The 24115-nt window shown below is 38.4% G+C and overlaps 1 protein-coding gene and 1 long non-coding RNA gene across 6 annotated transcripts; one reads left to right on the top strand and one right to left on the bottom strand.

The window, feature by feature from the left end:
- Nucleotides 1–8141: 8141 nt before the first annotated feature.
- LOC100701236 (multidrug resistance-associated protein 9) lies at nt 8142–23295 on the top strand. 5 transcript variants are annotated; one of them, XM_019360878.2, is made up of 30 exons: nt 8142–8395; nt 8553–8669; nt 10728–10879; nt 11016–11162; nt 11368–11515; nt 12253–12489; nt 12574–12747; nt 13361–13508; nt 14069–14217; nt 14308–14415; nt 15660–15890; nt 16001–16072; nt 16289–16413; nt 16708–16780; nt 17093–17296; nt 18300–18434; nt 18612–18705; nt 18881–18979; nt 19185–19288; nt 19658–19852; nt 20011–20237; nt 20396–20533; nt 20735–20924; nt 21018–21107; nt 21227–21416; nt 21580–21739; nt 21819–21897; nt 22118–22231; nt 22386–22550; nt 22626–23295. In XM_019360878.2, exons 2-30 carry the CDS (start codon nt 8628–8630, stop codon nt 22716–22718), a joined length of 4083 nt encoding a protein of 1360 aa, XP_019216423.1. In that variant the 5' UTR covers nt 8142–8395; nt 8553–8627; the 3' UTR covers nt 22719–23295. The 5 variants fall into 5 exon arrangements, with proteins under 5 accessions (XP_019216423.1, XP_025763755.1, XP_019216433.1 ...); XM_025907970.1 differs by lacking the exon at nt 10728–10879 and having other exon boundaries at nt 8553–8677; XM_019360888.2 differs by lacking the exon at nt 8142–8395 and having other exon boundaries at nt 8424–8677.
- Nucleotides 14567–16042, bottom strand: LOC112847117 (uncharacterized). Its single transcript, XR_003220464.1, has 2 exons — nt 15902–16042; nt 14567–15783 (listed from the first exon to the last, which is right to left on the bottom strand). It is a non-coding gene; the product is annotated as an uncharacterized LOC112847117 (long non-coding RNA).
- Nucleotides 23296–24115: the final 820 nt, after the last annotated feature.

Raw genomic sequence — 24115 nt, 5'->3', positions numbered from 1 at the left:
TTACTTTACTGAACTCTGGACACGCACACACATACATATACTGATACTGATAAGCACTCACCGACGCATCACCCTCCCTACCCCGGATCCAACGCCACCTCCAACGCTTACCTCCCCTCTGATGTGGACATCGGGTCAGTTGGAGGCACAGTCGAAGATTGCAGCGGTCCCAGATTAGATGCACACACTGGAACTCTTTCCCATGTTGCTTGTCTGTGTTTATTGTGCTATGGTGTGTTGATATCTGTGCATTCCTGTATTATCCTTTTGTGTTACACATTTCGATGTTTTTTTCCTCGCTACCTAGCCTGACCTGTCTCCCCAATGTGATGTTTGTGTATTGTATGTACGGTCGGCAAGGTCTGTCATCTCGGTTGCGGGCAAAAGACCTGCAACTGACAAATAAAGGCGATCTCATCTCATCTCATCTCATCTCATATGGTGGGATTAAAGGGGAATTGCATTAATTTTACATGTCAAAATTAATGCTTTTGCATGGGAGGAGCCTCATACAGCTGGAGGAACTGTGTCATCTTTGAAAGATATTAGCGTTTAGCTAGTCTACAAATTGTAAAATCAAGGTATTCAGTTGAGTTGAGTGGGTATAAAATTCAAGATACCTCCTCCTCAAATAAAGTGGACTTATCTGAGGTTTAGATTTTATTTGCCATTTGCAATATAAGTCATCTCAACATGCTTTTACATTATGAGGGAAAAATCATAAAATATCAGATAGGGAACCAATGACACCCTGTGAGCAAGCACTTCCAAGTGCCACATTTAACTGAGTGGCTTATTACAGTTTCCTTTTGGATTTGTTAAGCAAATTAACATTTGATATTATTAGAGAGCTGAGAACACAGTCGATGTTAAGAGGTAAAATATTTATACTGTGCTTTCCTACTTCACATTAAAGTAAAGAGACCCTTTCATGCCAGGATACGGAAAAGGTGAAGACATTAATTATTCAGTACAACCTTCATAAATCTCACTGGTAACTGCTGTGTTGGTGGCTGTGATGATAGCATAAGATCATTCATGAAAATAGTTTGAAGAAAAGAGTTCTTAAACTTGTTAAGCACTGACTTTTTTTTTTAAAGCACATCTTCTGCCCTCTAGTGGTATAAATTGCACACAGAACCCAGACAACTTAGAACAGCGGTCCCCAACCTTTTCTGCCTCACGGACCGGTTTATGCCCGACAATATTTTCACGGACTGGCCTTTAAGGTGTCGCGGATATATACAACAAAATAAAACTAGTACCGGTACCGAAAAAAAGAAGATTTATTCATTACACACATAAAAAGACCCAGGAAAACCGAGTTAACGATAAAAAGGATAACAAAATAACGCTGAAAACCGATAAAAACCCTGAAAACCATACATTTCACACCTGAGCCTCAACTCTCGCTGCCCAGTACCAAACGACTCACGGACCGGTACCGGTCCGAGGCCCGGGGGTTGGGGACCGCTGACTTAGAAGACCCACTAATTTAGAGATAGGGATGAAATGAATAAATAAAAGAGGTGAGCTCCTTCACATTTTGCACAACAAATATTTTCCCACTAATGTTATTATGTGACTAAATGTTTTGGGAGGCTTTTGTGCTTTTCACTGAATTTCACTTTTTGGTGTTTCTAATTATGGAAATAATTGTAATTGTATTGTATGTAATTATCATAATGTAAATTATGTATGCACTAAGCAACATGAGAAAAAAAAGGCTGTAATTACTATATCTGCATCTGCTTCTATGTTTGATTCACTTACTCATTTTATTTTAGGAAATATATCCAAGTAAACAAATTAATTTTCCATCATTGTTACAGAAATTTGCTGTAGAACTAATAGATATCTTTGGAGTCAAGGATTTAATTTTGCATTACAATATTTTTCTAGATGATCGGAATATCTCACTTTTTGTGACTGGTTATGCACAGCAAATAGCTTGTATTTATTTTTAATCACTTATTTACTTATGTATTTCGTGACATTTTTATCACATATTGTGTGTTTTATATCTTTTCAATGGGTTATTTTTGCTAATTGCTGGATGTTTTCAATTCAATTTAATTCACTTCAGTTTTATTTATATAGTGCCTCATCACAACAACAGCTGCCTAAAGACACTTCACATTGTAAGGTAAAACCCCTACAATAACATAAAGAAAACAGAGAAAACCCCAACAATCATATGAACCCCCATGAGCAAGTGAAAGGAAAAACTCTGTTTAATAGGAAGAAACCTCCAGCAGAACCAGGCTCAAGTAGGTGCGGCCATCTGCCACAACTGGTTGGTGGTGAGGGGAGGAAGACAGGACAAAAGACACACTATGAAAGCTAGAGATGAATAATAACTAATAATTAAATGCAGAGTGGTGTATAAACACATAGTCAGTGAAAAAGGTGACTGAAGAAGAAGCACTCAAGGCATCACGGGAATCCCCGAACAGCTTAGACCGATTGCGACATAACTAAGGGAGGATTCAGGGTCACCTGATCCAACCCTAACTATATGCTTTATCAAAAAGGAAAGTTTTAAGATTAATCTTAAAAGTAGACAGGGCATCTGTCTCCCGAAACATGAAGCTGGTTCCACAGAAGAGGGGCCTGAAAACTGAAACTACATTTAAACTACTAAAATGCCTTCACAATCTGAAATAACCCACATCTAACTTTGAGGTTTTTCAAGAGAGTGGCGACCCCTGCTGATCTTCAAGTGCCATGAACGAGAGGAGTTTCATCTTCCCTCTCTTTGGATCGATTTCACAGTGTGTTTTGCTACATTAACACTGACTAAAGTGCTTGTATCAGAAAATGCAAACCATTACATTCGGTATCCCAGGCTGATAACAGCTATGTGGCAATTTTAGGGGTGATTGTACGATCAAACTTGCGGGGGGGGGGCTAAGGTTTTCAAATTCCTACAAACCCTTCTTTTATTGTACAGACTCGACAAAGGGCAGCAATAGGATGAAGTATTAGGGCCACAGACATGTATGTATGTATGTATATATACATACATATGATTGATCATTTCGAAGTGAGAGACAAGTCCAAATTGTATTTTGAGAAAAAGTCAAAATGTGAAGATTATGTTGAATATTATGAATGCTTCAAGTCAAACTGCCACGGTTGCATTACCCTCTGAGTTAGTGAAATCGCACTTCAGAATCAGTTTTAGTAACAAGGAAGAAAATGATTTTTCTTTTAGCATTTGGCCACAGTGTGTTTATCAGTATAAGGATGTTGAAAAGATGGTGCAAAAAGCTGCATCTGGTCAGATGGAAGAACACTCAGACTTGTCTTGAGACAACTGTAATCTGCACATTTCAACTTTTTTCTCAAAATATTATTTCTACTATTTCTCAAAAGAGTATTTCCACTTTTTCCTCAAAATTTCGACTTTATTCTCAAAATGATTAGTATTCTTTTTCCTTCATGTTGCCCTAATGCTCGTTTATACAGCAGGCATGGCAGTTCCAAGACTGGAGAAAGAGATTTCAACTATTGCCAATCATCGTGTGAAAACCAATGTTTAGAGTGCAATGAATCGTGAGACCTGAATTCATATTAAAATCATCTTCAAGTGAATGTGATTTTCAATATTGACACATTTAGTCTGTCATTGATGATTATAAACAAAATCATAAAATAAATAACAAATACATCTGGAATTAAAATAGAAATAATCAAATATAAAAAGATTTGTCAATAACCGGATTGAAGATTAATATTTCAAACACTGTGTACATATAACCATTACAACCAAACTTCATGTTTCCACAGACTAATTTCACTTTAGATCCATTCTCACAGGTCATGGCGGCCCATGCGAAAGCACATCACACACCAGAGGATATATGTGCACATTGTGTGATTTCAAAAATTAAAATAAAGTGCAGCAGCCTACAAGGAGGAGAGTAACCATGTTAAAAAATTGATATGCTGTTTCACTACTCAGGGATTCATCTTTGGAGAGATGGCCACAGTGTCACAATTCTCTGGTTAACCTATCGATGATAAATCATCCATTTCACCATAGAAAAATTTTACTAATATTACATGACAATAATAACTGTAAACTGTAACACCTGCAAACTGTAATTTTATGGCAAGCTAAAATATCAGTAAGTTGGACACCAAATCTACTCATAGCGTTATTTAAAAATGAAGGCTGTAAAAACAATTCTCTCTGTCATACACACACATAACTCTCTAGCCGAATAATATATGAATGTTTTAAGTCTGACTAGAGCTGGGCGATAGAACGATAACGATATGTATTGCGAAATAACTTTTTCTCGATAGAAAAATTAAACTATTGCGATAGGCCTCATCTCTCTTGTCCTCTTAAAAAAAAAAAAGAACAGCCAATCCAAATTAAGTAGCGCAGAGCCGAACCAATCACAGCCGCAGCGTCACGTCACGTGACTTGTTACGTGCAGCACAAGTGCCAAGGCGCACATGTGTATTTGTTTGGGAAGCAGCCAGTCGGGCTGCCCAGGTAATGAAGGAAATGAGTTTGCCGACTAGAGAAAAATCAACCGAGAGCGTGAGCGAAGGTTACCGAAGAAAAAACAGATAATGGTTCCAATGCCGCAGGAACGGAAGGACCACAGAAGTTCCATAGTGTGAAGGTATTTCAAGTCTGACAAAAAAACAGAGTAGCGCACACTGTAAATTGTGCCGAAAGCAAGTCTGGAAATACAATAAAGCGGTGCATGCTCAATCTCTGACTGAAAGCGCTAATTCGTCATTCGGCTTTTGTCAGACTAAAGTAACTGTTAAAACTGTTTGAAAAGCTAAGCTATTCAACGAGGAGAGATTGAGAATTTCCTTTTAGTTCTCAGTTTATTTAATGTTGACAAAAGTTAGTCAATTTTGTCTGTTCTTCTGTAAAACGAACTAAGATTTATTTTTAGAATTAAAATTTTGTTTTTAAGTGGAATTGACAATTTAGTAGTCTGTTTTGTTTGTTCTATTTTGAAACTTAAACACTTTAGCGGCTACGTTTTGTGTAGTTTGCAATATTTGCCTTTATTTATCTGAAACTGAAGTCTCATGTTCCTTAAGTACATCTACCCTGTTGAACTTATTATGGGAAATAAATATTTAAATTAAAAGAAGCTGCTAATTATTTCACATTTTACTTGTGAGCAAGGGCACATTTAAATCTTGCAAATATAGTTATTTGGCTTATATCGTGATATATATCGTTATCGCCAGAAATGAAAAACACATATGGTGATATGAAAAAATCTTATATCGCCCAGCTCTAAGTCTGACTGAATAAAATAAGTCTTGTAATACTTCTCTATGTTGAGAATTTGCATACTTTTGGCGCACATACTATTTAGTGAAGACCTGTCTCTAATCATTTTTTTATCATTTTAAAATTGTATAAATTCTAGCTCTTCTACGTGCTTCCTTTTTACGTTTTCTGTTTTAATTCACTATTATTATTATTATTATTATTATTATTATTATTATTATTATTATTATTATTATTGTTGTTGTTATTATTTCACACATTCCAAAACATTGTCGTTGTTAACTCTGACTGTGTGCAAGCTTACGTGTAGGCAACCCCCGACCCCCACTTGTTCTCACAAGTGCACACACAGCCGCACGCGCGCGCACACACACACACACACACACACACACACACACACACACACACACACACACTCCAGCCCTTTGCACTCCCTACATGAAACTTCCCTCTTCTTTAACATTTCGGCTACTTTTTACCGGGCTGACAGAAGCTAACCTGACCTCTTCCTCAATCTTTCCCTGGGTCACGTCTCTCTCCTTATCATCCTCCTCCGACGTATAGCTCTGGATCGCTAATTCTGCCTCCTCACGAGCTGTGGCAGCAGAACTTGTGGTGACAAACATATCAGTAAGTTTTGCTCATTTTGCTGCGTTTACTCCAAGGCTTTCCCCCCCTTTTTTCTCGGAATTTTCTTCGCTCCCATTGCGCTTTTTTTTTTTTTTTGTCCATTTGTCCAAATGCCACTCCTCTCCAACTCCGGCCAGCTGAAATTGATAACCTAGGTTAAAAAGGGGAGGGACGGACAGGCCGAGGAGGGCTGAGAGATTTCATTGGATAAGCCCAATGTCCTTCAAGAAAATTACATCGCGGTCGCAAAAAAATATTTATAATATACTTTTTTGGGTAAATTATGATAGCCCTGGACAGGCCCAGAGGCGTACGCCAGATACTAGTCTAGGCCTGGCTCACAGTATTAGCGCTTAATACCGCGTTAGTTTGGATTTTTAAATAATAGCCATTTGAAATGTCGTGTACTTTGTATAAATTGAGAATGCGAATAAAATGACTATTCCCGAATTTCACTTTCACCTTTACTTTGAAATTGGGCCTTAAGTTCTCTTACCGTAATATTTAGGATGCACAAAAAAAAAAACTCAAAATATGCACCATCTGCACCAAGGGCGTAGATTTGGTTTTGGCATTGGTGGGGACGGATGATTCAACCACCGAACCCTGCCCTGTTTCTTTTTTTTTTTTTTTCCCCCCCTTTTTGTCTTTTGCTTCTTGATAAAAAAGGAGAAATATACTTGCCTACATATGCTATTCTACATGCTTTTGAACCATTTAAAAGTACAAGTCATAGTTTTATATGTGAATAATATAATGTTAAATTACTATTAAACAAATGACTAAGTATTTTAGAATTTAGTTTACTTCAGCCATATTCCATATAAATCAGGTATCATACAAAAATAAAAAATAGCTTCAAATACAGTCATGACAATAAAAGAATATGACTTTAAGGACTTAACAACATTCCTTCAGTTATAGTACACCAACATCTCTGATACATTATGTTAAGAGATTTTTACATTTACTTACTTTGATAACTTTTATTTTGCTTAAGTATAATTTCTTGTGAGAACATGATGTGCCTGCAACCTACAGATTAAGGAACAGAAGCATGCGTGAGGAAGTTACAAAGTAACACACTCTCAGGCAGAGACAGTTCCAACCTGAAGCTGATATGACAAAAGATACTAGTTCCTCTTGTCTTATGGATAACGGCCACTCATGCGATAACCATATCTAGAGATGTTTTTCTATTACGTATGCTCCACCTAGAGATGCTGTGTAATCTATTCTCTGCTATAAAATAAAGAACGGACTGAGGCTCTGCGCCACTTGCTTGTGTCTTGCCACGCAGTAAGCTTCGCCCGTGTACACGAAATAAACTGAGTTTGTGTTTCTTGCTCTCCTTCCAGGTTTTCCTTTGACACATTAGCACTAAGGGAACACTGAATGACCTGCTGGTTTTTGTCCATAAAACTACTCATCTAAGATTACCACAAAGTAAAAGATCTCTCAGCAAAATTATGCAACATTTTAGGCACCTATTGCCCCGATCAAATCAGTGAGCTGGGATTTTTTTATTCTAAACATGAACTACTGTTACAGCAACAGACATGGACTACTGGTGCCCCACACAACAACTCAATGTCCACTATGTGAAGGAGCCAAACGCATGCCTTCTCCTCTCATTAACTGAGATAAACTGCTGGCATATTTGTTTTACATCTATACTGTCCAGTCTCCCCTGGTGGACATGGTACAGCCTCTGTAAACTAATATCCTGGCTTGCTCGAGGCTGCTGTTTTCTCTGACAGTTTCAATCTAAATTAGAAATGCTACTCTGGGAGATTGAGATAACTGCTGCCTGTTGTGCAGTTAGTTTCCAAAACACGCTATTCATGGTCACATACAGTTTTAGACTGATGTGGGCCAAAGCCTAGCATAGCCTGTAACGTTACAATGACGGACACATTTTATGAGTGAACTTGACTTTAAGTGACTGACAGGTTTCTTTGAAAAATACTTTCTTATATCCAGGTTCTTCCTTTTTGCTGCCATCCTCCTCTCCTCCTTGCAGGTCCTCGCAGCGCAGGCTCGCCGCTGCTAAAACTAAACAGAGCTCCCTGAAAGGCACAGCCAATCACATTGGCCATATTTGTCACATGAGGTAGGACTCCAGTAGAGAACGTAATTTAACTCTTTCTGCACCGCTGGGTGAATGAGACGTTGACAGATCGTGTTTTTCTTTCTATCGGGTTTGTTTTTCTTTACTCGAAGAGATCTAATTATTGGTGAGGACAATTCAATAATCGCTGGATATTGGTGGGGACATGTCCCTTCCGTCCATGCCAAATCTACGTCCTTGATCTGCACTGTGTGTGCTTCTAAAACTGGAGGCTGGTTTGAGGAAAACCTCGTCTGAACCCGTCTGTGATGTCCAGTCCTGAGGCATAAGGGTTACAGGACAGACCGGTCTCTCTGATAAGGTCTCAGACAAACCAGATGTCGAAATATTTGCGCAGTGAAATTTGGCTACCTGTGGTAAGTAAGGAAAATATTAACCTCACAGCTTGAACATGTTCTTCCCGTGATATCTACCTCCATCCATCTAGTGTCAAGCAGTTTTCCTCTTCTCATTCTTCCTAATCACTCCCTGGGCTCTATAGGCGTATTTTCTTTAAAGTTTTTGCTTTTCCAGGGAGCAGGTCAAGTTCCTGATAAATACCCCAAACTTTGAAAACGCCACCTACTGACCAATCATTTCTCAGGGAAGATGGTGTCCGCAGATAATCCTGAGGACCGCTGTGTGGAGACGGTAAGAAGGTATCTCTTTTTAACAAACTACCTAAAACTGACGATTTACGTGATTAGCAGAGGAAATTCCGATTCAGAAGAGAGAACTTTTTCCTTTATTTAGGTCTAAGTAAAATACTAGTTTTAAAGTAGTTTAATTGCTCTAGACCAGGGGTCGGCAACCCGCGGCTCTTTAGTCCTTATACTGCGGCTCCGCGTGGTTTGGGAAAATAAATTAGAAGTATTTAGCTGAAGTGTATTTTATTTATGTTAGTTCTTTTTAACTCGTAGTTCTAAATTGGAAGATTGTTGTGATTTTGAAATATAAAAATAAAATTATATTCTATTATTTTTTCATCGCTCAAAATAAGCGTCACACTCGCGGAAGCCGGTATACCCGCCGAAACGCCGTGCATTTATCGAGACTTTCAACCCCAGATAGGCCAATTACGGATCTTCGGATCCACATTATGTCAGCAGCTGTTCTCCACCGTGAACTATATGTTAAAGACAAACACCGTGAGTAAACTGACTTCCTATATCCCCGATTTGCGGATTCTGTGCGCAGAGGTTCAGGAGCAGAAGTCCCATTGTAAACAAATCACAGCAGACCCGACGATGTTTCCATGAACACGCTTTTGAGCATCTCTTTATTGAGCACTTTTCACACACGGTTGCTGTACGCATACAGCCGGCTGTAGCTTTTCAGCTCAGAGCCCGACATACACCACCAACAACACAACAGCACAGATAGCGCAGACGTAAAGGCGGCGAGGCGTGATTGCGGGTGTCGCTCAGGTGCGTCCGACTCCCCTGCAGCGGCGCTGCAAACCACGCCCCGCCGCACGCATTAACCAGGTAAAATACATATTTAGGCAGAATTTTGCAAATATCTATTTTTCATTTTTCAGCAGCATAGTACTTTTTTCCAATTATTTTTTTAAGAGTCAGGTCAAGGTTCCAACAGCCCAAAGGCGATATAAGGGTGGCGGCTCACAACAGTTTTTGTTTGCTACATGGATCATTTTAGTTCAGCTGGGTGTCTTTCCTTTTGTTATATTTCTTTAAGAGTTCAAAATGTGTTAATTACGTAAATAAAATGCAATTTTCTCTGCAGCACTTCATGGATTTCATAAGCAACACACCTTAGTTGTTCACACAAAGCACAAAGGTAAAAAACAATATATACAGTGTTATCTTCATTTTAGATGTCAAAATTTTGACATCTAAAAGTATTTGCGGCTCCCAGTGTTTTCTTTTGCGTGGAAACCGGGTCCAAGTGGCTCTTTGGGTGTAAAAGGTTGCAGACCCCTGCTCTAGACCATTAAAAAAATCCTAAAAGAGCGCAAAAGAATTTCTCCCGTGTCTAATTGAAATAACAGTGTCACTGATTAGGCATTTGCCCCATTTAGACATTGCTATCTCTGTTTCTGCCGTGGGCTGCAGCACCTCTGTTTCAGAAAGTTTATTGTTAAAGTCATATTTACTGGGATAGTTATTCCCAGTAAATATGCAGCTCTGGATCTGTCCCTGTTTGACAGTTATCCTCGATTGGGAAAACCTGTGATAACCAGCGTCTCGTGTTCTTGTTGGCATAAGTGAAGCCACTCAATAAAAAGATGCACCCAGTATGTTAAATTTGATTCTTATGACTGGTCTAGCAAGCTGAGTTAAATATATTTAAACTGGCCTACTTTCACTAAAAGACCTGCGCTGGAGTTACTGTTGGATCTGAACCTTACCACTGATCATGCCTACCAGTTAATCAGTTTGTTAAATGGTATGACCGGTCATGGTAAATGATGAGCATTTAAAAGTGAAATTATTTTTCCCTCAGGTGAAGAGGTTGCCTTTGCTCAAATCTTAAAAATATGTCTTGCTGAACTCCAGGGGTGCAGTTTAGGCTGATGTTGTTAAATGCAGATCTGAGATTATAAGGTGAATGTTTTAAGATAATAGATATTTGATTTTAATTGTCTCCTCTCCCCAAAACACAAATGCTCATTTGGTTCCTGCTTATGCAAGAGGCAGTATTCACATTTATTTCATTGTGACTCTTTTTGCATTTCTGACTGCTTAGACAGAAAATGGTGTCCGATGGCAAGCTGGATCCGTGGCTTTCAATTCAGAACCGACTGATGTTCAGGATAATGAAACGCCTCACTCTTCACCATTTAGAAAATACCACCAGAGCCTGCAGACTCTCAAACCTTTTCGATGTTCATCAACACAGTCAGTTTCAGTGATGGCAAACTTGGTTTATAGGCTTTTAAATAATTGTTAAATGGTTATGTGTAACATGTTCTAGACACTCGGGTATGTAATTCATTCTCTTCAGAGATCATTTTTCCCTATTTTTTATATCTAGGTCCCATCCTGTGGAAAATGCGAGTTTCACATCCTTTTCAACTTTTACATGGCTGATCCCCATCATGTGGGGCTTGTTCAGGAATCGGCTGGACATGTCTACACTCACACTATCTCCTTCAGATGTTGCTGACATTAGTGCGCAAAGGTCTCTGATTCCCATTTCTTTACACTCCTTTATCATATACTGTATTACTAGTGCATAATAGACCTAGTTGATGAAATTTGTATTTGAGCCAAAGATTCATTAAAAATTAGACTATACTGTCCACATCAAATGTAGGATGTTTTAATCATGGAAAAAGACTTGAGTTGTTGTTAAAATGAGACCACTGAGTGTGAGTGTCTGACAGGCTTCAGAGACTCTGGAAGGAAGAAGTGGCAAAGAGAGGCCCGGAGAAGGCCTCGCTAGTTCGTGTGGCCCTGCGCTTTCTGAGAACCAGGCTGATTCTGTCCACTGCTGTTTCCATCTTTTCGGCATTGTCATCATTTCTCGGGCCTGTGAGTTATCTGTCTTACAATATATAATACACTGCTCCAAAAATGAAGGAGAATTTTATAATTAGAGTATAACTACAACTGGGATAAAGCTCTGGGATATTTATCTAGTCAGTTAAGTAGCAGAGGGGGTTGCTCATCACTTTCAACTGCTTTGGTATTAATGAAGTTAACAACAGGTGGACCGGAGGGGGAAAATAAGAAACAAGAATGGTTCTACAGGTGACATGTACACTGGCATTTTTTTCCCCTAATCTGTTCTGACTGATTTTTTTTTTAAAAATTCACTAACTTTGCTAGGGTCAGTGTCACTACTGGTAGCATGAGGCAGTATGTGGACACTAAAGAGGTTACAGAGGTAGTCCAACTCCTCGATGATGGCACATCAGTATTTGCCATTGGCAGGTTTGCTCTCCCAACACAAATAAAACCATCTAAGCAATTAAAGAAAAAAATATCGCCTTAACACGATATAGCTATATGGAACTGACAAATTACATTAGTTGGAGAAGTTACCAAGAGTGGCATGGGGTGCATGCTTTTATTTTAAGCAGAAAAAACAAAAATTGCACATTTCCATTATAGAGCTAAAATCACCCAAAGCCCCCTCTCTGCTACAGTTTGACATTAATTACACCCCAATCATGTGAATTTTACATCCACCCTAACTATGCACCACGCTGCTGTTTAAATGATTCCTGCTCTTTAAGTAAATCAATCCTTTCTGTCTGGCCTTTCAGACGGTTTTGGTCTATCACATTTTAAACTGTATTGGAGACCCAGGACAGTCTGGACTTTTCAGTTGTGTTGGTTTGGCCTTCGCTCTGTGTTTCACAGAGTTAAGCAAAACATGGCTAACCACCCTGGAGTGGGCAATAAACCTGCGTACAGCAGTCAGACTGAAAGGAGCATTCTCGTCAGTGGGCTTTCAGAAGGTCATGTCTCTGCAGACACAAAGGAGCATTTCAAACGGAGAGGTATTTATATCATCTTATTTCAGTTCACAGGTGAATGGAAAACTTAAATGTTTATTTTTTTTCTCTGCTCTCACTTTCATCTAGATACTTAACATTTTGACCAATGATTGCCACAAAGTTTTCGAGGCAGTAACATTTGGGTGCTTAGTGCTATCTGTCCCCGTTGTCTATCTTGTGTGCGCTAGCTACGCCTGCTATATTCTTGGCTACACAGCACTGATTGGAGTCTTTATCGAAGTTGTCGTCATGTTTTCACAGGTATGTACATATTTCTTAGACTGAAATAGTATTATTATAAGGAGAGAAAAACAGACAAACAGTATTAAAATGGCTCAGATTTTGGAACAACAGTCTCCAAAATGGTTGAGAAATTTTAAAACGTAAATAAAAACCAAATGCACTGGTTATTCATTTGAAATTTCATTTTTCATTTCAAGCATGTTGTGTTTTTTGGTTTTATTTTTCAAAAATATAGGCTAATTCTAAAATTGATGCCAGACACATGGTCCAAAGACTGGGAAAAGCTGTGTAATACTGCAAACTGGGGATTAGCAGCATTACCATAATAGAGGGGGGACCTTCTGTAGGTGTGACCCTAGTCTGCATGGTCCTGGTCTGGCTGTGGCTCAGATACATGCCTATTGTTCATGGGTCATTGGTTGCTTTTCATACAAATACTATTTTATCACCTATAATTTTCTCCTTATTCTTTTTGTTTTACTGCCAGTATTCTTTAATTAAGTTTAACACGATTTTAAACTGCAAAATTAGAAAACAATAACTTGTATTTAACTCAACCGTATATTTAAAATGTTGCTGTCTTATTGCTTGTTTTCAATAGCCACTAATATATTGCGTTTGTGGTGTTTAGCTATTTTCCGGCGTGTTCATGAAAAAAAAGAAGTTGAAGGCTGTAGCGATAAAAGATGGCAGAATTCAAACAATGGGTGAGATTCTCAACAACATTAAACTTATCAAGATGTATGCCTGGGAAGACTGCTTTGAGAAGAAGATTAAGGGTAAGTTAAGTAGCTGCATGTTGGTCAACAGAATTATGTTATGTGTATATAAATAAAGAATTGACACATATGTAGTCGTGCTGCCAGAACCTCCACAGGATACGGGCGAGACTGCTGTCTTAAGACCTTCACACACTCCAACTGTCACACCCACATAGGAATGTTCCCCATTTATTTGCCCCAAAAAACACATTTAGGCTTTAGTAGTGTTCTTGCCTCACCAATACATGCTCTCAGCATATATTTATTATTTATTTTTACTAATTTTCTATTTGTCAATCTCTCTTCATTAGAAGTTTGAGCAATCTTCAGTATCGGAAATGTTTAGTTGTTTATGAAATAACTGGAAAAATGCACAGATTTTGATTTCTGTTGTGTTCTCTTACCAGCCTTGCATAAGAGCACTCAATGTGATTGTTTTTCCCATCTTTAAACATTATAAGGAACTACGCCTTTATTTGTCTGTATTTTTTAACATGAATGTTCAACTCTAGCAGAATTGGTCTGAGCAAAAAATATTATTCAAGGTAAAGAAAACTGGCAAACTTTTTCTCTCACAGGATTTAGAAAAAAAGAAAAGGAACAACTAAAGTTGATGGGTTACATCCAGTCTACTAATCGTAGCACGACCCTACTCTCTGCCACCTTTGCCACCGTTCTGACCCTCCTTATACACACTGTGATAGGCTTGCCACTTTGCGCATCTAACGTGAGTACCACAGAAGTACAGTAGTAATGAAAAATGTTAAATCTGTTTTACCACAAATTGACATTTTCCTGTATTTTTCTTTATTTCCAGGCTTTTACCACTTTTGCCATCTTCAACTTCATGAGTTACTGCCTTGCTATTATGTTTTTGTCTCTGAAGTGGATAATTGAAGCTGGAGTGTCACTAAAACGATTAAGGGTAGATCTACTGTAAAGTAGATCTAGATCTAGATCTAGATCTACGATTAAGGGTAGATCTACAAGTCAGCATGTAATGCTGACTTATAGTAAAAACCTTGTTTTGTTTCATTGTTAAACCTTGCTTTTCCTTCTCCCAGAGGGAGGGCATATGTATGGGTTCTGTTTGTCAGTCTGTTAGCAGTCTAGCATCTAGAGTTTTCAATATATCATTTTCAAATTTTGTGTGATGGTAGATCTCAGTAAGAGCTTAAGGGTATTTAATTTTGGTGATAAGTGGGTCAAGGTTTAACACACCTAATGTTAAAATTGGTAAAAACTTTATATTACCCAGAATTTTTTTTTATGGATTGTCTTCAAGCTTCATAAAAATACACTAGACCTTTGGGACTTGAGTCCCAATCTTGACTTTGACCTCCCAGAAATCATATGGAGTAATATATGAAAGTGCATGGAAAGAGCTGTATAATACCCTTTTTTTAATTTTTCAATCCGATGCCCTACAACATCACAATGATTTCATAAAGTTCTCAAAATCACACAGTGCATGACTATATCTTAAAATCTGAAGTTTTTACACCTTATAAAAGCCAAGGATTTTTGTCAATTCTGCTCCAATCAAATGGGTAAAGATATTTAAATACATCATTTAAGTATGTAATGCTTCAAGGCCATAGGTCAAAGGTAGGAGTCACATGAATTAAGAAAAGCTTTAGGTTCCATTACATCATCTCCAATTGAATCGTCTGATTGAAGATTGAAGAAGAAGCACATGATCTGAATTTCCCAGCAGCCTAGACCTATTGCAGCATAACTAAGGGAGGATTCAGGGTCACCTGATCCAGCCCTAACTATGTGTTATCAAAAAGGAAAGGCTAATCTTAAAAGTACAGAGGGTGTCTGTCTCCTGAATCCAAACTGGGAGCTGGTTTCAGGCACTGGCTTCCATTCTACTTTTAAATACTCCAGGATAGCCAGTAAGCCCTGAGAGCAAAGAGCACTAATGGGGTAATATGGTACTATATTCATTTTAATTAATTAATCTAATTAATTTCCATATTAATATTGCTGACATCAGCACAAATGATCTACTTATTAGCAAGTTTAAGTATAGCCATTGCTGTTAGGTGAAGTTGCACTTTCTGAGTGTTCTCCTTTATTATTATTGTTATTATTATTACTTTTTGCAATTGGCAATCTCAACCTTTAAAACCTGGATATAAATTCAGTGTCTGTCCATTTCAGACAATACTGCTTATCCAGAGTCCAGAGCCCTACCTGAGGAAAAACCAAGACGCGGGCTCTGCTATCGTGGTGGAAAATGCAACACTTTCTTGGTCCGAACTTCACAGGCGGTCAGGCCCTGTGTCTAGCTCAGAAGAAAGTGAGACAGAACAAATGATGAATGAGACATCTCTGAATTCAACAACTGAAACCTTACCAACTCTCAGACACATCTCCTTCACACTTCCTAAGGTGTGCTTTACCTATTTGTGGCATTTTTGTTGGCTGTTATGTTCCTCTTGTAACTGAGGTCATCTAGGCTCTGGATGAGTAGACAATAACCTCAGTGGTATTTCCAAAAGGGAAACCTGCTTGGTATCTGTGGGAATGTGGGGAGCGGAAAAACATCACTGATTTCCAGCATTTTGGAACAGGTTGGTCTCTCATTTCCTTTGTTCTTTCCTGCTTTTACCTGTCTCTGCAACCCATTGACATGATTGATTTGATTTTTATTGGCTGGTGTGTTTCAGTACTTTGTTTTTTCCTGTCGCTGTTATGCAAATTTGGCTCTCCAGTTAAGGTTTTTTTTTTCTTCAGTCTAAGCAATATGTAAACACAGCTTTTCTAAACACTACCTGCTCAATTTTTAGATGTACCTCCTTGAAGGCTCCATCACAGCTGATGGGACATTTGCCTATGTTTCCCAGCAGCCTTGGATTTTCCATGGATCTGTTCAAGAAAATATCCTTATGGGGCAACCTTTTGATCAGTCAAAGTAATTATTTTCTAATGTTTATTTCCAGTTAGTAATACCATACTTTGGTGAGAATTTGCTGTCATATAAACAGTAACTACCAAATCATTTCAAAAGTAAACTAATATGACGTTAAGTAAGTAATAAGATGTTAAGGTAAGTAATCTGTAAGTGAGAACAACAGTGCCTATTATTGCATGTTTTTTTTGTGAAATATGATTTTTGTCACTATTTATTTCGTCAAATTGGCTTAAAATGATCACTAAAATGTTTTGTTATATAAACTGTCAGCTGTCTTTTATTGTTACTTCACAGATATGACAGAGTTGTGCATGCTTGTAGCCTCAGAGAAGACCTGAAAACCCTGCCACGTGGTGATCAGACTGAGGTAGATGATCCCTACATTGACTTGATGTAAATACACTAAGATCATTTAAAACATTTCCATACAATACAAAACAATTTCTGCCTATCATTTATAGAAATCTACTGATTTTCTTTTGGTTTATAAATCTCAAAATGCAAACTGGTATAAGAAAAAAACAACTGGATAAGTTAGTATGAGTACTATTTCGAGAAACTCTACCTTCTAAAAAGGTAAAGTTTCACTGCGTACTTTGTCATTTATTATTAATTTTGCTGTAAGTGGATTTTGTGACATAAAATCCTTGTGGCTAATGGGCTTATTGGTTTTTGTCAGATTGGAGAGCGTGGGCTGAATCTGTCAGGAGGACAGAAGCAAAGGATCAGTCTGGCCAGAGCCATCTACTCCAACAGGGACATCTTCCTCCTTGATGATCCGCTATCTGCTGTCGATGCTCATGTAGGGAAACACATATTTGAAGAATGCATAAAGAAGGAGCTCCAAGGCAAATCCATCATACTGGTTACACACCAGCTCCAGGTAGAAAATTTTACTTTTATTCTTCATAATAGGCTGAGTCTAAGCTTTGATGGGTTGAAGTTTAATGGCAAAAATGCATTGGTTAGGAATTTATTGACTTTCTCTCCAAGAGTTTGGAAAAAAAAATCTTTGAAATAGGTCATCACAACACCTATGTCAAAGAATCTTACAATGGTACAGCCATAGGCTAGCTGTCTTGATTTTGCACAAAGACAGAAATAGGCTGAAAGCTGACTGGAAATACAGAGACTGACCTCCCATTCTGTGTACTGGTCATTAGTTATAAATGTGGATACATGTAAAAACAGAATTTTTTTTGTTGAATAAATTCAATTATGGCCAGAGTTATGGTAAAAAGACTGTAAACAAGGTATGCTAGCTAACAATAAGATGCCAGTGGCAAAAATGATTGAGCCCTAAATGTGGCTACAAAGAAATGGGTGTCACCAGTTGTATCTTGCATTCAGTAAAGTCTGTTAGAATTATACAAGGATAGATCATGATGTTGCATGACTCAAAAACCATACCTTATTTAATCTCGGATCCTCTCCCCTTCAACTTTAATTTATTCTGCATGTTTTGACAGCTTTTCCCCCTCCCTGGATCAACTGTTCTCAAACTTTGTTCATCAGCAGTCTTCAGAGTAAAAAAAAAAGAGTCTGCTGAAAGGGAATTTCAGGTGGCCAGAGCAGGGCTTCTAGGGACTAATCTAAAAGAAGCAGTCATGCTTGAAGCGGTGCAGCCTTCCCCGAGAAGGCCACCTTCATGAAATTTAAACCTGTTTAGGTTTTTGCCTTGCTTTTATAGGCAGTCTTGGAACTTCTTGGTCACACCTGGTATACAGTCTCAATAAATCACTGTGCTGTGATTGTTAAAACTTAAACTTAATGGTATTGTTTTAATGACAAATTGTGAACCATTTTGGTAAGTCACTCCACTTCAGATGCAACAAGAGTGTTTGGGGGGGGCATTTCTCACAGTTGTCTTCACTTATGTCTTTTAGTATTTGGAGTTCTGTGATGACATCTTGGTTCTGGAGGATGGTGAGGTTCAAGAGACTGGAAACCATCAAGCCCTGATGAATGCAAATGGGCGCTATGCTCAACTCATCAGCAACTACCAGATGGAAGAGTCTAAAGTAAGGATTTCACACAAACTGCAGTACAACTGTTTGTAGCTCTGTTACTCTTACTGTTCAGTTAGCTCAAAAGCCTTAGTATCAGTTCTTTGTTGCTTTGAATTCACCGAGTTCTGTAAGCTTCATTATGTTAAGTATGCAGACTTAACTGTGAAACTGTTGTTGTTCTCTTTTCAGAAGCAGATGGAAGATGAAGTGATGTCCCTGGATCCTGCCAACTTGAATGAATCTGAGCTCAGACCTGGTGAAGATGTTGGAATGATGAACAACGGTATTAAAAACATGAGCATGAAATTATTATTATTATTATTATTATTATTATATGATTTGTAATGCACCATTTAATTCATGGTGAACTATGATAGACTTTTGTACGAAGGTCTGATCTTCAATATCCATGATCTTGAAGAGCGAACTTACTGATTTGATAACTGTTTTTCTTTAAGCTGTCTTCACACCCGGTGATCAGCTGGTCAGTCAGGAGTCTACCACTGAAGGCAGAGTCTCTTGGAGAACCTATCAGAAGTACTGCCTGGCAGCTGGAGGTCTGATATACAGACATGCATGTGCAGTGATTAAAAGTTTACTTTTTAAGTTAAATCTACTTAATTTCTATTGCTTCAGAGGAAGGGTACTTGTGCAGTTTTTTTTCTGATAAATGTTTTAAATTAGGCAGTGAAGTCTTCTATAAGCTGTAGATGCTAGTTAATAAAACCCGCCTGCTTTAAAATTGTAACCATGTTCCTCCAGGATATATTGTCTCCTTCTTCACGGTCCTAAACATTTTCACGATAGTTGGTACTACAGTCTTTAGTAACTGGTGGCTCAGTTTCTGGCTAAATCAGGGTGATGGGGTGAGTGTTCTTACTGTTACACACGTTTGATTAGAACATAGTGATATTTTATTTCACTTGTGCGCAGTCATGTCAGAGCTACTTTTTTTACATATAAATGTATATCCTTCTGAGAACTGAGGAAAAATGTATCTTTCAGTTCAGCTTCTTTTGTGCACTACAGTGGACATAATTAATAAGCTTGGTCTCAGGAGGATATTTTCAGCTGTGTGAATCTTTGCTGTGTATACATGTATTGCTTAACTCACATGGTTAAAGTGTGTGTGTGTGTGTGTGTGTGTGTGTGTGTGTGTGTGGTTTAAGAAAAAAGAAAACTGTGGATCAGTACGTTTGTTGTCCATTAATGCTGTGTTTTCTGTTTTGTCCCAGTCACCCAGTAACACAAGCAGCAATGCAACTTTCATGCAGGATGACATCTCTCAGAATCCACAGCTGCACTTCTACCAATTAATTTATGGCATGACTGTGATCATCACTGCACTGTTTGCTACCATCAAAGCCTTCGTTTACACTAATGTCACCTTGAATGCTTCCTGCAAACTCCATGACACAATGTATAAGAAGGTACTGTAAAATCTCTGACTCATGGCTGTATACTTTCAAACAAGCATCAATATTTACTCGTTTAGTATATGAAGAGCACAGCAATTTCAAATGATCATGCTCAGTGGCTAATAGTAAGCTGCCTTTTTGTTTTTGGGTTTCTTTTTGTCACCTTGCAGATTATTGATAGTCCGATGAGTTTCTTTGACACGACTCCATCGGGCCAAATTCTAAATCGTTTCTCTAAAGATCAAGAGGATGTGGACGTTGAGATTCCCTTCCACATGGCTGTTTTCTTTCAGTATTCTCTACTCATCCTGTACACCATAATGAACATTGTGGCTGTCTTTCCCACCCTGATGGTAGCTGTGGTTATAATGGGAGTCCTGTTTATCCTGCTCCTCTTGTACGTTTGGTTCTTGTTTAGATTTAACTGGCATATTAGTTTAGTAGCAAATTTGAGCAATTCGCAGGTTGTAGCCTTCCATGGTAATGGTTACATGTTTTAAGCAGTAGTTAAATGAATATTTAGCCATGACAAGTCTGTTTGTGATCCATCTGCAGCGTATTGAATAGGAGCACATGTCAAATAAAGAAGATGGAGAACATCAGTCGCTCACCATGGATCTCTCACACCACCTCTTCCCTGCAGGGCCTCAGCACTATCCACGCCTACAAAATAAGAGACAAACACATAGAACAGTAAGATAGCAAGTGCTTTTAAAAGGAACATAAATCTCAGCATTGTTAATTTAATGTAACTGCAGTATGTGAGATCTTCATAACAATGTCTTTTGATATTGGTCTGTATATTAAATAGGCTTTGAATATATCACCCTACCCAAAAACAAACAAACAAACATACAAACAAAAACAAAAACAAAATCCTTTTTTGTGTCATAGGTTCAACTACCTGAATGACATCAACTCCAATTACTGTTACCTGTTTTCCTCTGCCATGTGTCTGCTGACTTTCTGGCTGGATTTCATGGCTACTGTGATGTTCACATTGGTGGCTCTATTTGTAGTGTTCAGCAGTAATGAAGTAATCAGTCCAAACAGGAAAGCCCTGGCCTTATCCTACAGCATGCTGGTAAATCTTGACAGCAAATGAAACATTTTTTAATGTGACACTGAAAAGTAAATTTGTTGAAATCATCTTTGGTTGATTCAATTGGTTCTTCAGTTGACAATCGTACTTCGGGGTGTTATAAAACGGTCACTGGAAGTGGAGGCAAGATTCAACTCGGTGGAGCGAATCGAGGAATACATCAAGGTCAGGCTTTTCTGCCTCAATCACGTTTTTTTTGTTTGTTTGTTTTTCTTTTTAAATGTCAAAGACTTAAATTCCAATATACAGATTATCTCTAACCTTGAACTGTTAATTCTTTGCAGGATTGTAAGTCTGAGGCTCCCAGGCATGTAAAGGAGGCTCAGATCCCACAGGACTGGCCTAGCAGTGGGGGCATCACCTTCAAAGACTATAAGATGAGGTATAGAGAGAATACACCAATCGTCCTGAATGGTCTTGATTTCTTCATCCACCCTGGAGAAAAGCTGGGCATTGTGGGAAGGACTGGCTCTGGTAAGGCCCTGGATTCAGTAGGTGTTGTTCTCTTTGACTTTTGCTCATATGTTGTGTGTAAAATAACCTAACCTGGATGTTGGTTACTATTTATGCAGCTCTGGCACACTGTAACAACAGTTTCAGTGTAAATTTTCAGCTATTTTGTGCTTTCCGTCTGTAGGGAAATCCTCTTTAGGAGTAGCTCTATTTAGACTTGTGGAGCCTGCAGCAGGAACCATACTGATAGATGGGGTGGACATCATGTCCATTGGCCTGCAAGACCTCCGAAGCAAATTGTCTGTGATTCCTCAGGACCCTGTGCTATTTGTTGGTACAGTCAGGTAACCTTGGCCAACCCATACATCACATGTTGCTCTCACCACTGTGGATCAGTAAGTGGTTAATCAGCCGTCTTCACAGGTACAACTTGGATCCATTCAATAAGTCCACTGATGAGGAGATCTGGACAGCACTGGAGAGGAGCTACATGAAGGGCTCGGTATGTAAACAGTGCAGTAACTTTCCTTTGCTTAACCATATTTTTTGTTTTTGCTTTTTGGTAGGTCAGATTTGGACTTGAGTGCTACTGACTTGTCCAGGTTCCTTTTTTTTTTTTTTAACCTCAATTATCCTGGGATTCTGATTGCTACCACTCTTAGCACTCTTAAGAGGAGGCTAATTCAGCAGTGAAATTGTGTTGTGATCCCCCCCTCCCTTAGATCCTCAGCCTGGAGGGAAAGCTACAAGCACAGGTGTTGGAGAATGGAGAAAACTTCTCTGTAGGCGAGAGACAGCTGATCTGTATGGCTAGAGCTCTACTCCGCAACTCCAAGGTGCGTGCGTGCGTGCGTGCGTGCGTGCGTGCGTGCGTGCGTGCGTGCGTGCGTGCGTGCGTGTGTGTGTGTGTGTGAGAAGTAGTTTCTTTCCATGTGCTCCTCCTTAAATCAGTACTTTCCTGCAGTAACAGAGGCTCATATTGTCTGATAGATCATTCTTTTGGATGAAGCCACAGCCTCCACAGATCCAGAAATGGATGTTCTGATCCAAAAGACAATCAAAAAGGCCTTTCAAGACAGCACTGTGCTCATCATAGCACATCGCATCAACACAGTGATGAATGCAGATCGTATTCTAGTCATGGACAATGGACAGGTAACAAAGACTGTTACACAATACTAATCCGTATATGATCTTCAGCCTCAACTTACCAAGTGTTCTCTTTGACAGGTGGCAGAACTGGACCACCCAGATGTCCTGAAGCAAAGGCCAGGGTCTCTGTTCTCTTCTCTCTTGGCTGCTTCTAAAACAATGAAGAGATGAACCGGTGTAAAGCTGTGATATCAAATAAGCACAGTAATCACTGTAATGTGATACATTTACACAACATATTTTAATGTTAATGAAAAGGCAGTGTAACCTTTTTATAATTTTGATCAGTCACAAACATATTGGAGTATGTCGTCCTGTCCCACAGACTTGGCTGCTATTTAGTTTTCGCTTGTTTAGTTCTCTGTTTTATTAGGTTTAAGCAGCAAAGCTTTTTTAAGCTTGATCATCAAGCTAACTATTAGGTTCACGTTTAGGTTAAAATGTACTTTCACATTATAAAACACATGTTACAAAGGTATATTTGTTAGCTTTTTTTCCTATCAGTATTCACATGCACTATACACAGTTGTCTGATGGCTCTGAAATAACATTGCTCTGTTTATTACCAATAACTACTGATGATGCTGCCTTATTTGAATGACAAGAAGGCAGAGGAGGGTACACAATGGTGAGAAATGATGAGTATTCACTTATCAGTATTGTATTATTTCACCTAGATAAGCAGGATGTGTTTTTGTTTTTCAACCTTGAAGTTTTTATAAATAGTGCATTTTACTTTTTACTTAAATGCATGTTGAATGTTTCATGGCTTTAAACAGGAGTAAACACGAGTGTTTTGATGTAAGTTTTGAATCTATTGTGTAAGTAGGGACAACTGACTTAAAAAAAAAGCGTGGTGAGGGTGAGGGCTAACCTAATAGTTACATAGGTTTTTAGGTTTAATTTAAAATCGTAATTAGCTGATGTAGTAGCAGACACAAGCTCACAAAAGCCTTAAAAGAACCTTTTGATGGGCATATAAAAGATTTTTTTTTCTTATTTTAAATTAATTTCAGCTATTGGCTGGTTAAAAAGTGCCACAAACTGACCCACATTAAGAGGATGTGTAGCAGGTGAAACTGCTGTAAACTAGGGCAAAATGTTTACTGCCACACATATTAATAGATTCCTTTTCTTAAAATTGAAGAGCTTAAAAATCATTCATTTTAATAGAGGGTTATTTGGAACTTTGAGCTGTATGTTGTTGGAAAATGTATCAAAAATGAAATTATAATTAATAAAAAGCAATCAAAACGTGTCTTTCAATTAAGCGGAGGTCAGATGGTTATAAAAGAAGTAAAACTTAAGTGAAAGAAGCTCGAGTCAAGTGCACTTCAGCTGTCATGTGGGGTAAGGACACACGAGGGCACTACAGGCTTCTATACTCGTATCCTTGAAGGACTGGGTTTCATTTTTAATATGACTGATCCTCCCTGGGCACAGACACATGTTCTGAAAGAAATGCTCTGTGAGGTTACCTTTTACCCACTGAACTTTAAAAATAACTCATCTCTCTGAAGAGAAACTACAAGCCTCTAAATATATAATAATGTATGGTTCAGTTAAAG

This window comes from Oreochromis niloticus, linkage group LG1 (assembly GCF_001858045.2).
Source record: "Oreochromis niloticus isolate F11D_XX linkage group LG1, O_niloticus_UMD_NMBU, whole genome shotgun sequence".
NCBI classification, from domain to species: Eukaryota; Metazoa; Chordata; class Actinopteri; order Cichliformes; family Cichlidae; genus Oreochromis; species Oreochromis niloticus.
Note: the sequence above shows the minus strand (reverse complement) of the source record. Positions and strands in the feature narration are given on the sequence as shown.

What these genes read in the sequence shown, in the direction of transcription:
- LOC100701236 (XM_019360878.2), top strand. Translation starts at nt 8,628, where the DNA reads ATGGTGTCCGCAGATAATCCTGAGGACCGCTGTGTGGAGACG. An exon ending in CCTTATCCTACAGCATGCTG is followed by an intron (nt 20,925 to 21,017) that starts GTAAATCTTGAC and finishes TTGGTTCTTCAG; the next exon opens with TTGACAATCGTACTTCGGGG. An exon ending in GGAGCTACATGAAGGGCTCG is followed by an intron (nt 21,898 to 22,117) that starts GTATGTAAACAG and finishes CCCCTCCCTTAG; the next exon opens with ATCCTCAGCCTGGAGGGAAA.